General features: G+C 42.5%; 1 protein-coding gene across 1 annotated transcript in view; it reads left to right on the plus strand.

The window, feature by feature from the left end:
* The first annotated feature begins 831 nt into the window (after positions 1–831).
* Positions 832–16,874, plus strand: part of Gys2 (glycogen synthase 2) — a 35,012-nt gene continuing 18,969 nt past the window's right edge. Inside the window, exons 1-7 of the mRNA XM_087903979.1 lie at positions 832–1,166; positions 6,972–7,153; positions 9,602–9,793; positions 11,556–11,738; positions 14,718–14,862; positions 15,939–16,056; positions 16,709–16,829. Coding sequence (XP_087760105.1) covers positions 1,046–1,166; positions 6,972–7,153; positions 9,602–9,793; positions 11,556–11,738; positions 14,718–14,862; positions 15,939–16,056; positions 16,709–16,829 — 1,062 coding nt within the window. The 5' untranslated portion in view covers positions 832–1,045. The remainder of the gene's footprint in view (positions 1,167–6,971; positions 7,154–9,601; positions 9,794–11,555; positions 11,739–14,717; positions 14,863–15,938; positions 16,057–16,708; positions 16,830–16,874) is intronic.

Below are 16,874 nucleotides of genomic sequence, written 5' to 3' on the forward strand. Positions count from 1 at the left end.
AGCATGGTAATATAGACATGGTGACAGTAAACTAAAAAAAAGAAAACACTGTAAAGTACGTGGCTCAAAATTGAGCATATTGTGTGTGTCTTTTAGGAATAACAGTAGTGTGTGGATGTGGGTGGGGGGGTGTGTGGATGTGTATTTGCATGTATGAACAAGCACACTGTCCCACACACAGCTGCACACTGACAAACACAGGGAGAAGCAATATGTGGCATTTACTGGTGGTGCAATCCTGCTGAAAGCTCAGAGCCTCGCTTCTTTTGCAACTTCCTCTCATATTTGAATACTTTCCTCTCCACCGAATTATCAAATACTATCAATCCCGTAATACCTGACATTTAAAATCTACAAATGTGACTAAGATTCATTTCTATCCAGCCATTAAAATGGGGACTGACAATCATCAAAGAGCCTAAATTGCGCTCGTTCTGTGTCATGCACAAAGGCACGGTGGTTTATGCTTTTGTATAAGGAAATAAGGCGGCTCAATAGTCGGCCTCTCAGCACAATGCAGTTTGTCCATGGAGGGTAAAATAAGGAGGAGTACAACTCGGAGAGCCAGAGGAGAGACTGCAGCAAGGTGCCCGGTGCCCCACAGTCTGCAGATGCTGGGAGGGAAAGTCTGCTCCTGTGTCTGCAGATGATGAAATACGTATCTAGGGAGCACTTATTCCAGTAGGAGTTTGGTCTAAAGGACAGGGGCTAAAGGACTGGACTCTTGTCACTCTGTCCTCTGGCTGCCTGCCCCGCTGTGAACAAGCAGGTTTCACTTGCGATTTTTTGGGAGAGGGGGGGAAGGGGAGGTGTCTATGTGGATTTTAACTGTGAGTATTGCCTTCTCCAGACGTGCCCCGAAAAGCAGCAGCACAGGAGCTGGGCACGCTTCGGCCGGCTGCGAGTTCATGTGACCTCACCTTGCCAGTTTGGCCTGCAGAGCAGAATCCAAGGCTGTCACCTCTTAGCCCGTGCTCTGCGCTCATCTTCTGCTACTGCAGTTAGCTGAAACAAGTTCCCAAAGGCACCAGAGGCCAGGAGAAGAATGCTCAGAGGTCGGTCCTTGTCTGTGACTTCCCTGAGTGGGCTCCCTGTGTGGGAAGCTGAAAGACTCCCCGTCGAAGACTTATTGCTCTTTGAAGTCTCTTGGGAGGTGACCAACAAAGGTTTGTGCTGCCCTAACACTGGGCTGTGCTGGGTGTGGAGGAACACGGATTAGGAGACACGGGTGATCCCAGTGACAATGAAATACCAGAGAGTATGGCAGAGTGGGATCTGTAGACGCCTGTAGAGCTCCTAAATTTTTCTCAACAGGCAATGAAAACATAAACCTACGTGCGGGGTGAAGAGGGAGAGAATTGGGCAGGGTAGTGGTGGCTAAATATACACATTTATGCCAACATTTTAAATTAATGTCATGACAAAATAGGAATTTAAAAGTTATTTCTTTTGTTTGTTTGAGCGTTTTCCTCTGGCATAAGAAGCAAATTAGGCAATTCTTTTATTAGATAAAAAGTAGTATGTAGTCAGGACCAAAAAATAACTTACCTCTTTATACTATTAGTGCTTCTGTGAAAAATTCAATAAGTGTTCTAAAAATTCAGGATGAGATTGTATTAGGTTTTAATTTAAATTGTGTTCTATTAAGAAGAATAAAATTAACCTTTCTCCAACTCTATGCATATAGAGAGAATACCAAATAGGGAAGAAAATAAAATTGGTAAAAAAAAAAAAAAGCAAAGCAAAATTCTTTTAAAATGAAGTAAATCAACCTAAATGATTTTCCTAATACAGATACTTATAAGACTATGTGGAAATCGTTTCCTGTCGATTGATGTCTTCTAGTTTAAGGGTGCTGAGACAGGGGGTGGCTGTTCAGTCATGGCTGGCCTGGAACTGACAGAATTTCAAGTGCTGGGACTAAAGGTGTGTGCCGTCACACCTGGCACGAAACTCTCGATTAACAGGCTAAATTCTCCAAGATCATACAAAACCAGGCAGAGAGAAGGGTGGGTGAATGGCAACAACAGGTCTTTGAAATTTGAAGATGGGACCCAAGAATGGGGAACCTATTTCTTTCTTGGACCTGTTGAGAGTCAGCGTAGTGTCCGAGGTAGAATTATATTTGCCAAGACAGGTGAGATAATTCACTCAGTAAAATGCTAATCTTGCAAGCATGAGGCCCAGAGTTCTACCTTCAGAACTCATCTGAAAAATCTGGGTATGGTGGCACATGCCTGATGTCCCAGGGCTGGGGAAGTGGGGACGGGTGGACCCCAGAGGCTTACTGGCCAGTCAGCCTAGCAGAACTGCTAAACTCTAGGCAGCTGAGAGACCCTGTTTCAAAAAGCAAAGCCCTGAGGAAGAGGCCCCTGTTGACCTCTGGCCTCCCTGTGTGTGTGCTCATGCCCTCACACGAGCACCCATGGGAACATGGGCCCACAAGTGCACCACGTGCACCTACACACAAGCTCACGCACACACACACACAGCTGTATTTGAACTCTGTCCTGGTTTCCACTTCATGCTGACTGTCCAAAGTTCTCTGGTATGTATTTAGAAAATACGTAAAAGAAGGGTTAATACTTCTGTTTAGAAGGGCCCAGATGAAGCTCGGAGAACAAGCTCTTCTTCCTCTGTATTAGCAAGGAAGAGCAGAGAGGACCCCATCTTAGCACCGAGAAGGGGAAATGTTACATGCACAACTCTTTCAAATGCCCCTTTCCAGTCACCATTTTTTTTTCTCCAGTTTCTGAGAAAGGCCAGGGCTCCTAGGAACCGGGCCGTTTCTACTACACAGGAATCCATGTGTCTCATGAAAGAAAGGTTTTTCTCTGTAGAGTAGGCAAAAATTCAGTGAGAGATCTTTTGGAGGTGGGAAGCTGGGGAGAATTAGTGCTGGGAATCAGTCCTGAAGAGCCGCGCACAGACCCTTGACAACAGCAGGGTTCTTCTCTCCATTGAACAAACATGAATGGGGCCTTAGAGATCATTCATGAAAGTTGCAGTCCCGTGGGTCCTAGGTGACATTTATGTAGATCTCTGGCTCTAGGGAGGTCCCTGTCATATAGACATGCTCAACTGACTTTTTTTATTTTTTCAAACATTTTATTTATTTTTGTTTCTATGTACTGTATGAATGCTTTGCCTGCATGTGCAGAAAGGGCCAGAAGAGGGCGTCTGTCCTCTTGGAACTACAGTTACCGAGGGTGTGAGCAGCCCTAAGAAAGCTGCAATTGTACCCAGGTAGAGCAGCGAATGCTCTTAGCTGCTGAGCCATCTCTCAGCCCCTGTTAGATGGCTTTAAATGGCCATCTACTCACGTTGACATCTTCAACATATATTTCATATTTTCAATCTAATTTTTAAAGTTCTATTTAGATAGATAGTAATTCCAGCCCTCCCTGACAATTCATTCCTACTGTAGCTCCTCTGAAAAACCTAGCTCGAGGCTGTAGTCCTGTGCAGTTTGTGGTATGATGTGAGGCATCTTTGAGATCATGACCCCCCCCCACTTCATAGCTGAAAGAACACATAGGGGCACCCAGTGACCTCACAAATGGCAGAGATGGGAAAGAACACTTTTGTCTCTTTCGAATCCATATAAAAATTAATTATTAAAATGTCCACTGTCTAAGGAAATGTTCCATAGATGAAAAACTTTGGCTGTCAAATATTAAAGATTTTTGAAGCTGTGGGGTTAAAAAAAATCCTTAGGATATCTAAATATCAGGTACTCCAGGAGTAAAATGAATACAGAATACTCTAGCTATCCTACAGCGATTTGTGGAGGATGAGAAATGTATTCATAGCCAAGAACACAAGACTTTAAAAAAGTGTTTCCTTTTTATTAAATTTATACGTCTGAGTGCTTGCCTGCATGTAGGTTACCATGTGCACAAAGTGTCCATGAAGGCCAGAAGAGGGCATCTGACCCCTGAAAATGGAGTTAGGGATGGTTGTGGTGCTGGGACATGAAATCAAGTCCTCCGCAAGAGCAACAATTGGTCTTGTCCCCTGAGCCATCTCTCCAGCTCACAAGAGACATCTGGGGGGGGGGATAATTCTTCAGTGCCAGCATTTTCCAGTGAATGACATGAATGTGGAAAACACAGAAGGAGAAGGAATCACAGTTATTATAGATTATGCTCAGGCCCCAAAACAACCACTCCTACTTGTTCACACTAGCCTCAAATTGTGGTTTATCCATTGATCTGCATATTATTACAACTACCCAGCTATTTAATAAAAAGCATCAAGTGTCTACTAGGTGTTGATCACTGGGAGAGTAGACAGTCTTGAACAATGCAGAATTTGCTCAGTACTCTGACAGGCACAGGTTCGCGGGAAGATGGTCGTGACTACATTTCCTAACCCACTGTGATGGGTGTGAGGGCAGAAGAACAAGGTTGTGGACTTGTACTGTGTGCGGGTGGTTAGGGTGAAATTCCCAGCCTACTCTAGAGTTAAGGGAAAGTTGTCTACTGGAGAGACATCTGTGCTGAGACCTGTGAACTGAATCACTTTGGGCAAAGACAGTGAAGCAGGCAATAATTCAGACAGTGTTGTGTGTGAGAACTATACTCCCCAAGACTCACTGTGTGTAAACCAAGATACACAGTATGCTCTGTTTACAGACCTGAGAGAGAAAATAGGAGTCTGTGGAGGGAGGAGAGGCTAATCAGGCCTTGATTGTGAAATTCCCGATAAATTATTACCTTAAGATAAACATAAGATCCACAGATGACGGAAAACGTGTAATGCTTTGTTCTCCTGAGTCCAGGCTGTTTTACGCATGATAATCTTCAGTTGTACCAAATCTCCTGCATCGTTTTGTCCTTCACTTCTAATGTGCATTTTTCATTAATTAAATTTGTTCTTTAACAATCCTGCTCACGTATTTTCTTTTTACTCTTGCTCTCACTCTCTTACCTCTCTCTCCCACCTGTCATCTTCCCCTTTCCTTACAGAACATTCGTGCCTTTTTTGTTTGCTGACCACTGATTTTAACCAAGATTGTCCGTGTTTGGAAATATCCACTGCGGACTGATGCGTTAGCTGCTTGGTACACAGCTGTAAGGGTCGATTTTTGAAACAGGCTCTCACTGTCTTGATAAGGTTAGACTGTCTGGCTAGAGAGCACCAGGCATCTACCCATCCATCTCTCCTGTGAGGATCATAAGTCTGTGTAAGACCCTGCATATTCGTGTGGGTCTGTGCAATACCCCGCCTATTCGTGTGGGTCTGTGCAATACCCTGCACAGGACCTCATGCTTGCATGGAAACTCTCTACTGACTGGGTCTAATTTAAGACTTTTTCTGAGAAGAGGACCTGGTATCTTTTTTTTATCAGATTTCCAGATGACCCAGGGATTGATGTAGGAACAATAGTTTATTAGAGAAATGTTCATTTAGATCTGCTGCTCACCATATGGAGGTGATGAGTCTCTATTGAACTGGATTTCTTACATACTCTTGGTATTAATTCTTTATGAGACTAATAATCAGCAAACTGTGTCTTGCACAAGTCTCTGCTGCCTCTGTCAACTGTTTCTTTTGCTAGTTGCTGTGAGTTTTGATGGTATTAAGTGTTAAAATTTTATTTTATTGTGAAAAAGAATGCTTTCTTGATTTGTTTACAGGCAAGCTACTTTTAGCCTATGGAAATGTTACTGCTTTTGAATGAGGACTTTTAATCCTATAACTTCACTGATTTGTTAGTTCTAGTAGATTTTCTAGATAGAAGATCATGCAATCTGCAAATAGCAACAATCTGACTTTCTTTTCTTCAGCTTGGAAACTGGTCATTTCTTTCTCATGTCTTGCTACTCTGGCATAGGCTTCCGTCACCATACTGAAGAGAAGTGATGACTTTATGAGCACTTTCTTACGCAGAGAAACTTTCAGAGTCTCTCCACTGAATGTAATATTACCTGTGGGCACGCTTACCCTGACTTCAACATTGCAGAATGTACAAGTACTGAAATGTCACACACACTATAAAAATATGGTTATTTAGAAAATATAAAAAAAGCTGTGGCTCTTTTTGTTATTCCAAAAGTATCTAGAAAACATGCATTTGCACGCACACATATACATGTACATATGCACACATGCACACACAAATACATACACTCATACACATAGATACATACATTCATACACATATGTGTACACATACACATGTATATACATACAAATACATTCACACGTGCAGACTCATGTACATGAACACACGCATTCCTCTATGCATATACACAAGTTTAACCAGGGAAACAAGAGGGCTCAGCAGATAAATGTGCCTGCAACTAAACTTGGGTCCCACGAGGTGGAAGGTGAGGACCAACATACGCAAGTTGTCCTCTGGTCTTCATAAATGTGCTATGACACACATGCACCCCTCATACATAAAAATAATAATGCAATTTAAAAATTTTATGAAAGCTAAACTCCAACTATCTCATCGGGCTCTTGTTTTCCATGTGGGTTTTTGAGACCACAACAGAAAAACCTTCCGTCATCACACCTCTGAAACCCAATGCCATTTATCTTTTCACGAAACTCTCATTCTCCCCCTGTATCTTTCTGCCCTCGGGGACTTTCAAAGGCCCATCCATTTGCTGCTCCATGTCTTGAGGTATGATCTTACTCTGCTGCCTTGAAGTTGTGGAGTCAGACTGAGCTGGAATATCAACCCCTGTGTGATGACGGGTCCATCTCAAAGTCTCTCCAGGCTTTGCTTTACTCATTTGTGAAAGAAACACAGGATCGTCCCTATAGTGTTCTGTGAGACCTGTGGGAAACTCCTCAAGTGACTGAGAATAGGCCCAACATTGAACTCTTCAAAACACCTTAAATCCTGTTCTTTAAAAGAGTTAAGTGAAATGTGACTTCAAATAGTACAGAAATAGATAGTAATTCATCTCTTGCATCACCAGCTGGAATAATAATAATAGGTTTCTCCTTTTCAGTTGGGGGCATCTGTACTGTGATTCAGACCAAGGCCAAAACAACAGCAGATGAATGGGGAGAAAACTACTTTCTGATAGGTCCATATTTTGAACATAATATGAAAACTCAAGTAGAGCAGTGTGAACCCACCAACGATGCTGTCAGAAGAGCCATAGACACAATGAACAAACACGGCTGCCAGGTAAAAGATTCTGATTGTCCCTTCCCTCTCTACCTCTCAATGAACTGTGATCAGCAAACAGAACATACACACCATCCAACAACTCACAAGAGATCACCATCTGCCTAGCTAAGAAAGGAGAGGAGATTTGCAAGAGAGACAGTGACTGTTCTTCCACAGAGGGCATTTGAGGCACCTTGTGAAGACTAAGATTCTCTAACAGGGCAATGAGTGGGAGCCCCAGGAAGATTCAGAGTTGAGTCAGTCTTAAGAAAGTTGTACATAAAGTGTGGCTAGGTCATAGGAGTTGATGACATTATTCAATACCAGTTTACTAAGTGCACACTTTTGGGCAAACAGCTTCTGAGTTTGTTCCTTTTCTTTTGCTGTGATAGGGCTGGGAATGTAGTTCAATGGTAGATTATTGACTAGCATGCATGAGGCCAGGGATCCTTGTTAGAACCTTACATCTGCAAAAAGTGAAATAATATATTTCATTGCTGAGATAAAATACCCTGTCAGAAGGAAGCTAGGGGAGAAAAGTCTATTATGCCAGTGCCAGGGGATCCAACAGCCTTTCCTGGCCTCCTTAGGAGCCAGGAACACATGACACACAGACATACATTCAGACAAAACCCCCAGACTAGCCATGCCACATGCCTAGCCTCCCAGCACTTCACGGTGTAAGGTAGAAGAATCCCAAATTGGAAGCCCGACTGGATTGCATAACAAGATACTTCTTACATATGATATTAAATCTAATATCTATGAACTCAGAGTCACAAGAAGATAATAAGGGACAGCAAAGCAGAAACAACATGATCCGGACACCTGACTTTCAAATGACCTCACTTAATGAAGAGCAGAACTTGTAGGTGACACAGATAAATAGGTGCTCCCTCCAACTTCAAGCTCAAATGTCAGATGTTATCACCACTCTTTTCTGTGTAGTTTGATGTGTCAATCACACTTTTTGCCATGGGGACGAGTACCTGAGAAGCAATTCACGGGAGAAAATTATCATTTGAGTTAACAATTTTAGTCTGTGTTTAGTTAGCATCATTGCTTTGGGAGGTGTTGAAATGGAATATCACAGTGGTGGGAATATGCGTTAGAGGTTGTTCAGCTCATAGTAGACCCAAGCAAAAAGTACCAAGGAAGGGCTAGGGATTGATAAAAAATACTCCATATTCTTAAAGCTATTTAGTTGGAAATTCATGAGTGAAATCATCCATTGAGTCAGTTAGTACCTTTGTGATCCAAAAGCTTCAAGTTTTCTAAGCTCGAAAACAAGAAACGTATACAAATTTTATTATTTTTATGCAACCTTGTTTTAAAAGCCTTAGCTAGAGCAATAAGACAAGAGAAAGAAATAAAGGGTATCTAAATTAAAAATAATAAAGCCAAATTATCACTATTTTTCAGATGACATGGATCTTATATACAGAAAATTCTAAAGAATACAAACTTCCAAAGGCATTTAACACAAGAACTTGTTATGGAATATTATTTTAACTAGGCATATATGTTATATTTGTTTATGCTGCAGAATATTATTTGAACTGTGTAAAGGTGTGTTACTTTTGTTTATGCTTCATTTGTTTAACAATGTAAGGATGTGTGTTTAATTATGTAAAGATGTGTTACATCTGTTTCACCCTGCCTACCTAAGACACCTGAGCTAGACAGGAGAAAGTATAGGCAAGGCTATCAGGCAGAGAGAATAGGAGAAAGCTAGGCTCAAATATAAAAATAAAGGAGAAAGATGAAGCATGAGAGAAGGAAGAGAGAATGAGGGACATAACCAGGCAAGAAGCCAGACAAATATCATCCAGACAGACATAAATAAGCCGTGAAACTAAGATATAGAGAAGTAAGAAAGGTTATAAACTTCATGGAAAAGGTAGATAAAGACAAATAGGTTAATTTAAGTTAAACAAGCTTGTCAGAAATGCGCCTACACTAGGCCGAGCATTCAAAACTAATGATAAGTCTATGTGTCATGATTTGGGAGCTGGGTGGTGGCCGGAAAGAAAGAGTCTGATACATAAACTTTTGTCTTTGGAGAACGATTTCACATTAACCCTTGGACTGCCACTGTTCTGTGATAAAAACACTCTAACAAGAGTGAGGGAGAAGGGCTCACTTGGCCTGCAGTTTTGGAGGGATGTAGTCCATTGTGGCAGGGAAGACAGGGCAGCAGACAGGACAGCCAGGACAGCGTGCAGGGCAGCCTATAGAAATCCAAGGCTTACCTCTAGTTGGCCTCTACCTACGAAAGCGCCACAACTTTTCCAAACAGTACAATCAACTGGGGCCAAATGTTCAAACAAATGAGCCAATAGAGGACATTTCCCATTCAAATCCTAACCCTCTGCAAATAATGTTTACATCTTCCAAGCCCAAATGTACATTCTTCTCTTATGTTGTACTTAAAGAAACACTGGCTATGTTTTCTTTCTGTATCAGGTGTACTTTGGAAGATGGCTGATAGAAGGGAGTCCCTACGTGGTGCTTTTTGACATAAGCTCCTCAGCATGGAACCTGGACAGGTGGAAGGGTGACTTCTGGGAAGCATGTAGCGTTGGCATCCCTCATCATGACCGAGAAGCCAACGACATGCTTATATTTGGGTCTTTAACTGCCTGGTTCTTAAAAGAGGTACAGTGTGCTGTATAATGACAGAACAGAGAGCAGTCTCCTGCACTGAGGACCCAGCAATGACCCAAGAATTTAGAGATAAGGCTTCTATTGATTGTCATAATGCATTTTAAAAATGATTTCAAGGAAGTATTTGCCATTCCTTAACTAACAACCTTGGCCACAGAATAGTAATACTTATCACTACTTATCTCATGGAATATTTAAATGAAGTCATGCATATGAAACACCCAGCTATATTGCCTGCTCATATAGAAGATATGCAAAATATATGCATAAGAGAGATATGTCACGAAGAATACATATAAATTCTAGGCAGCAGAAAAGACTCAAAACAGTCCATTTTGTCTATGTATGAGTGCAGCTGAACTTAGAGTGACTTCTTGATATTTCCTTCATTCACTGAGGACTGAAGTGGACTCAGCAGCTACTGAGGAGTCCTTAGCAGCAGATTAGTCTAGAGAGGTACAGAGGAAGACCACCAGAAGCCAGTTTCGTAAATGGGTCCAGCCTCTGGTCTCTTACCTTCTCAAAGCACGGTACCAGGATTTCCGCGCGTGCCTCTCATCCCCTTCAGATGGTCAGATCTTAAGGAAGGAGACCCCTAGTAAGGAGGGAGCTAAGGGCACAGTATTGTGATGGTGTTCCCCTTAACACATCTGTCTGATGAAGTCCTATGCAATACTCACCAAGGGCTGACTGGAGAAGGTGGACAGGTGATTTCTTAGTAGTAGCAGAAGGGAAGACAGGGTAGTGATTTGGGAAAAGTCTGTCGTAATGACAGATATGCAGTCCCATGGTATCAGTAAGTGCCACCAACTTTTCCTCTACAGTCTTCCTGTCTGAGCCATGGCTCCAAGTTAGAGACCAGCCACCAAGTGGTATTGTGTGTAGTGTGCTTGTCTTTGGTGTAGGGGTGTGTGTGTGTGTGTGTGTGTGTGTATGTGCGTATGCATGTGTTTAGTGTGGGGGTATATTTGTATGTGTATGTGTGTGTGTTGTTGTGGTGTATGTGGTAAATACGTGTTTGGTGAGGGGTCTGTGTATGTGTGTACGTACGCATGTGTTTGGTGTAGGTGTATATTTGTGTGTCTGTGTGTGGTATACGTGGTAAATATGTGTATGTGTTTGGTGAGTGGGTGTATTTATGTGGGAAGGTATGTGTGTGTGTTTGGTGTGGGGTGTATTTGTGTGTTGTTTTTGTTGTATGTATGTAGTGTGTATGTACTTACTGTGAAGGTGCATTTGTGTATCTTGGGTGAGTATATTTGTGTGGGGGGGTATATTTGTGTGTGTGTGTGTGTGTGTGTGGTGTGCACATGTTTGGTGTGGGATGTATTCACATGCAGGGGTTTGGGTGTGAAAGAAGCTCACACAGGTAGATTCAGTGGATTCCCTTGATTTCCTCAGAAGTATTACTTCTGTTATTGAGTCAGTTACTCAATGAATATTGCTGTCAATTTCGTGTTTATCCAAGTTACTAACAGAGTAACTGATGTTTATTATCTGTTAATCCTATTTGTATTTATTCTGTGGATACAAAAATAAATCTGACCCATTACTAAAAGGGAGGATTAAGACATCAAACCGTACGTATTTGACTAATGAGCCAGTGACTCCTTCCTCTTGCTCAGTCCTCATGCTTCTTCTTTAGACCCCTTTAAGAGGGATACGATTTATACACCTCACATCTGTCCTTCTGCTGTGGGCAATGCTCAAGATCAAGTGACAGTGATCACTAAAGGCTTTCCTTCTGATGCAGGTGACAGACCACGCGGACGGCAAACATGTCATTGCCCAATTCCATGAATGGCAGGCTGGAACTGGGCTCATCCTTTCTCGTGCCAGGAAGCTTCCCATCGCCACAATATTTACAACCCATGCCACGCTGCTTGGGCGGTATCTCTGTGCAGCAAATATTGACTTCTACAACCAGCTTGACAAGGTAAACCACCCACCGGCCCCACTTGTCCCCTTTTCTTCAAGCTCGTTGAAGCCCAAAGATGAAAGGTATTGATCTCTACATTTCAGCTAACAACCACATGGCAGCAATGCCCTTTTAGCTCCTCAGAATTCATGGCGCAGTCTCCCCTGGGTGACAGAGGTGGAGGAAGTTTAACTTTATTCGGGGTACAGTGGAGTACTGAGGCTGAGAGGCCCAAGTTCTGCTCCCTGAGGACAGGGATTGAGACGGACATAACAGAAAGGTGACACTGTACTGCCAGGCACGGGCTCCTCTTCCTCCCCAGATTCAAGGTCTGATGATTGACAGACAGACAGCCGGGATCTTAGGCAGACCCGGAATCTGAGCCTTCTCTCTCTATCCCCTGCATGAGTTATTTATTGAGATGCTTTAAGCAAATGCCTCAGCTTCTTTCTAGAATTCTGGAGTGCACAGGTGAGGTTTTCCAAGGCCAGTGAGCAGATGTCACAAGAAGTGAAGGTGGACACCTCATGGCCTATTTTACCTAGTGCCCAAATCTGTGACCTTAGATCATTTAGTTTTTAATCTTTCTTCAATTTTCAGTTAAACTGTCATGACAGAAGTATCTTCTCAATTTTAATTTTATTTATGTGTCTGTGTGAGTGTGTGTCCAAAACGTGCAAGTGCCCTTGGAGGTCTAAAAAGGACATCAAATGGGCTGGAGAGATGGCTCAGTGGTTAAGAGCATTGCCTGCCCTTCCAAAGATCCTGAAGTCAATTCTCAGCAACCACATGGTGGCTCACAACCATCTGTAATGAGGTCTAGTACCCTCTTTGGGCCTGCAGGCATATACACAGACAGAATATTGTATATATAATAAACAAATTTTTTTTAAAAAAAAGGACATTAAATTATCTGGAGCTAGAGTTACAAGTTGTGAACTGCTCAAGTGAGTACTGGGAATTGAACTCGGGTCCTCTGTAAGAGCAGCACATGCCTTTAGCCATTGAGCGGTCTCTATACCCCCAAAGTATTTTATTTTATAAAGTCAGAAAGATTATCAAAAGCACACATTCGATGGCCATTAATTAAAACAGTGTGCATTTAATATCTAGTTTACTTATCTAGTCAGTTTAGGGCTTAAAGGTTTGATTTCACTATTACAAAAATCAGAAAATTGAAAACTTGAATTTTTAAAAACTTACCCAGCTTAAAGTTTTGGGATCCTATGAATCAGAATGTGTATCTGTGGATGCACACGCGTGAATAGTAATCAGTGTCCAGGGGAGTTGATGCCTCTGTCTCGAACACGTTTGGAATGCAAGGACAGGCCTTCTGAGAGCCCCTGACAGTGCAGACAGCGGCGCTAATGAGAGCTGCCCTACGGAAAGGTCAGCCCACGCGCAGATCCAGGCTTTCAATAAGTCAACAAGGGATTCAGGAAGCCAGGAGACCAAGGAGACCGACAAACAATGTATGGTAACAGTCAACTAATGAGGGCAAACCAGCACCCTGTGGTGAGCACCCTGGCAGTATGTGGCCAGAAGGTCAAGCCTCTGGCCTTACAGACCCCTGGAGCCTGTCATTGAAGACTACTTGGTGGTCTTAGAGATCAGCAATCAATAAAATCTAATAATGTGCAATGGGTGTCTTTTTTAGGAACAAAAAAGCATGTTTATATATATATATATATGCTATGTATTTCAACCCCTCATTCTCGTGAACGGTTCTGTCAGTCACTAATGGATAGCAAGTAGTCAGAAATTAGGTTTTGTGTCATATTTATAAGTATTTTCTTAACTGCAGGAGTACCTGAGTTCACACTAGGTTTAATTTAGGCAATATATAAACATATCAAATTATACCCCTCAACTAAGACATTTAATAGAAACGTGACCCTGGCCAAGTTCCCTGGCCTCTAAAAGGTTCAGATTTCCCTTCTGTAAAATGAAGACAGAACATGTGCGATTTCTGAGAATTAAACATGACAAACAGCAGAGCTGAATGCCGCACTGGAGACACCCGATGACGCCGTATGTATATTTATCATACTTTCTTTTAAAATACTGCCAGTGTCACAGGGAGATATGACCCCAAGTAAGTGAAATGAAAGAAGTTTAAGGGTTCGCTGAGGATTTGGTTTCTGGGTCTTTTTTGTTGTTTTGCTTGTTTTTAGCTAAAATATCTGGAATGTGCCCACAAAAATCTCATAAAAATATTACACTAAGATTGTTATCAAGAGTGACAGATCCTAAAACCTGACATACTATGAAGTGAGCTTACACTCTTTGAAATTAACTTAAAAGGAGTAAGTAACTGAGAAAAGAAATCTCTCATTTTTTCTCTTTCAAATTAAATAGGATAATAATTACACGAACTTTCAGTTTCAAGTTTAGTGTCAGCTTTGTTTAATTTTTTAATTTTTAATTTTATTTGATCGGTATAGGTATTTTGTCTACATGTCTGTCCATACACCATGTGTGTGCCAAGTGCCTTCTGAGGCCAGAAGAGTGCATTAGATCCCCTGGAACTAGAGTTACAGATGGTTGGGAGCTGCCATGCGGGCTCTGAGATCAAACCTGGGTCCTCTGCAAGAGCAGCCAGTGCTCCTAACCACTGAGCCATTCTCCAGTCCCCATTTTTTCAAAACTTTTTTTTTTTTATTTTATGGACCCAATACACTTTTGCTGAATTACTCTGCTACACTGCCTTTTTATAGCTCCTTGTTTGTGGTAAAATATAAAATCCTTGGGGGTTAGAATTATCTGTATACTTATAAACTGTGGAATAAGAAAACATGCAACAAAATGTCAAAATTTTATGGGGATGAAATAACAATCTGGAAGACATGAAGCAAGCAATATTTTTAAAAATACCAGTTTTATAATTTAGCAAGTGGTGTGATATGTACCAGCTGTGAGAAAGAACAACTGTGGACTAGGGGTTCTGTTTTGCTTGTGAAGAGGATGGGGCAAGGAACATGTGTTTGTCTTCCACAGTTCGACATAGACAAGGAGGCAGGGGAGAGGCAGATTTATCACCGCTACTGCATGGAGCGGGCCTCGGTGCACTGCGCACATGTGTTCACCACCGTGTCAGAAATCACAGCCATCGAGGCGGAGCACATGCTCAAGCGGAAGCCTGGTAATCCCGGAGGCTGGCTCTGCCATCTCCTAACACACGCAGCACTCTTGCTTAACTGCTGTGATCTTGCCTGGCATTCCCTTGCTTTCAGATACCACTGGGTGCTAGAGGAGTGTCTTCAATAAATGAATAAATTTTGTCAAAGAACCAAACCAAACAAGTGGAAAACAATAGCCCGAGGACAGAGCAGTGGCAGAGTGGTGGGCTAGGCTGTCTTAATCAGGGTTTCAATTGCTGTGATAAATACAAAGGGACTTGAGGGGGAGAGGGTTTGTTTCAGCGCACAGGTCCTCAACACAACCTGTCATTAAGGGAAGCCAAGGCAGGAAGTGAAGCGGAAACACCGAGGAACAGAAACTATGAGGGACCGCTACTGCTGCTTGATGGCTTGCTTTTTGTACCTTGCTCAGCCTGTTTCTTACACCACCCAGGACAGTTTGCTCAGAGGTGGCACCGCCCACAGTGGGCTGGGCCAGGCTGGGCCTTCTCACATCAATCACTTATCAAAAAGATGAACGGCAGGGCTGTGTATAGACTCATCTCACAGAAGCATTTTCTCAGTTACGATTCCCTCTTCCCAGATATGCTAATAAGTTGGCAAAACCCACCCAGTCAGACTCATTCACACACTCATGGTTCTGAGAGGACATTGGTCAACAAAGTCCGCATTTCTCTCCTGACCTTCCTGTTTCTCTCTGCCCACAGAGCCCCTCTTTGCGCTTACACAAATGCTTTGCTTTTTCCTGTTCTAAGGCGAAGTTTTTGTTTGTGGGGATGCCCTGTTAAAGCGTTGCATGCTGTTGTTTCTGGTTGTTTTTAGTTTTTGTTTTTCCTTACTGCCAAATACCTAGGAAAAGTAAACCACAGTGTCCACTTCTGTTTACCCATCGAGCCTCATATGCTTGTCCTCCCACACTAACTCAAAATTCTCTTTTAAAGAAAGTACAAAGTTTGGGGTTTTATTTATTCAGTCCCCCTAACATTAAAGGTGACAAAGAATATGTATTACCTCTCAGAAAAGAGTCCTGTTTGTTTTTTGTTTTTTATTTATTTATTTTTTTATTTTGCTTCTTCAGATGTAGTAACTCCAAATGGCTTGAATGTTAAGAAGTTTTCTGCGGTGCACGAATTTCAAAATCTCCACGCCATGTACAAGGCCAGAATCCAGGATTTTGTTCGAGGCCATTTCTATGGGTATGTTTTTCTTTATTAAAAGAAAGAAAGAAAAAAGAAAGAAAGAAAAAAAAGAAAGGAAGGAAGGAAGGAAGGAAGGAAGGAAGAAAGGCTGTGGCAGCGCACACTTGTAATCCCAGCACTTGGGAGGTGGAGGCAGGTGGGTCTCTGTGAGTTCGAGGCTAGCCTGGTCTACAGAACTAGTTCTGGGACAGCCAGGGCTACACAAAGAAACCATGTCTTGAAACCACCCTACCCCCCACCTTCCAGAAAGAAAGGAAGGAAGGAAGGAAGGAAGGAAGGAAGGAAGGAAGGAAGGAAGGAAGGAAGGAAGGAAGGAAGCTGCAGAGAAGGCTCGATGGTCAAGGACACAGGCTCCTCTTGCACAGGACCAGGGCTGTGTTCCAAGCATCATATCAGATGGCTCACGACCACTTGAAATTCTAGCATTGGGAGAGGTTCTGACTCCCTCTTCTGGTCTCCAAGGACATGTACAGGCACACACACACACACACACACACACACACACACACACACCTTTTTCAAGGTGTTTTCAAGCCGTGTAGCAAATTCTTCTTTTTCCCCCAAGTCCCCTTAAGTTTGAAGAGACTTCCTCCTGTGGACTTTGGTACTGTTGTTCTGCTTTATTAGAAATTGCTTTGTTTTGTTTCAGTCATTTGGATTTCGATCTGGAAAAGACTTTGTTCCTTTTCATTGCCGGGAGGTATGAGTTCTCAAACAAAGGAGCTGACATCTTCTTGGAATCCTTATCCAGGCTCAATTTCCTCCTAAGGGTAAGGAAGCTCCGGGGCGTGGCACATGGACTTTCTGCTGTGGGA

This window comes from Myodes glareolus, chromosome 3 (genome assembly GCF_982192425.1).
Source record: "Myodes glareolus chromosome 3, mMyoGla1.1, whole genome shotgun sequence".
NCBI classification, from domain to species: domain Eukaryota; kingdom Metazoa; phylum Chordata; class Mammalia; order Rodentia; family Cricetidae; genus Myodes; species Myodes glareolus.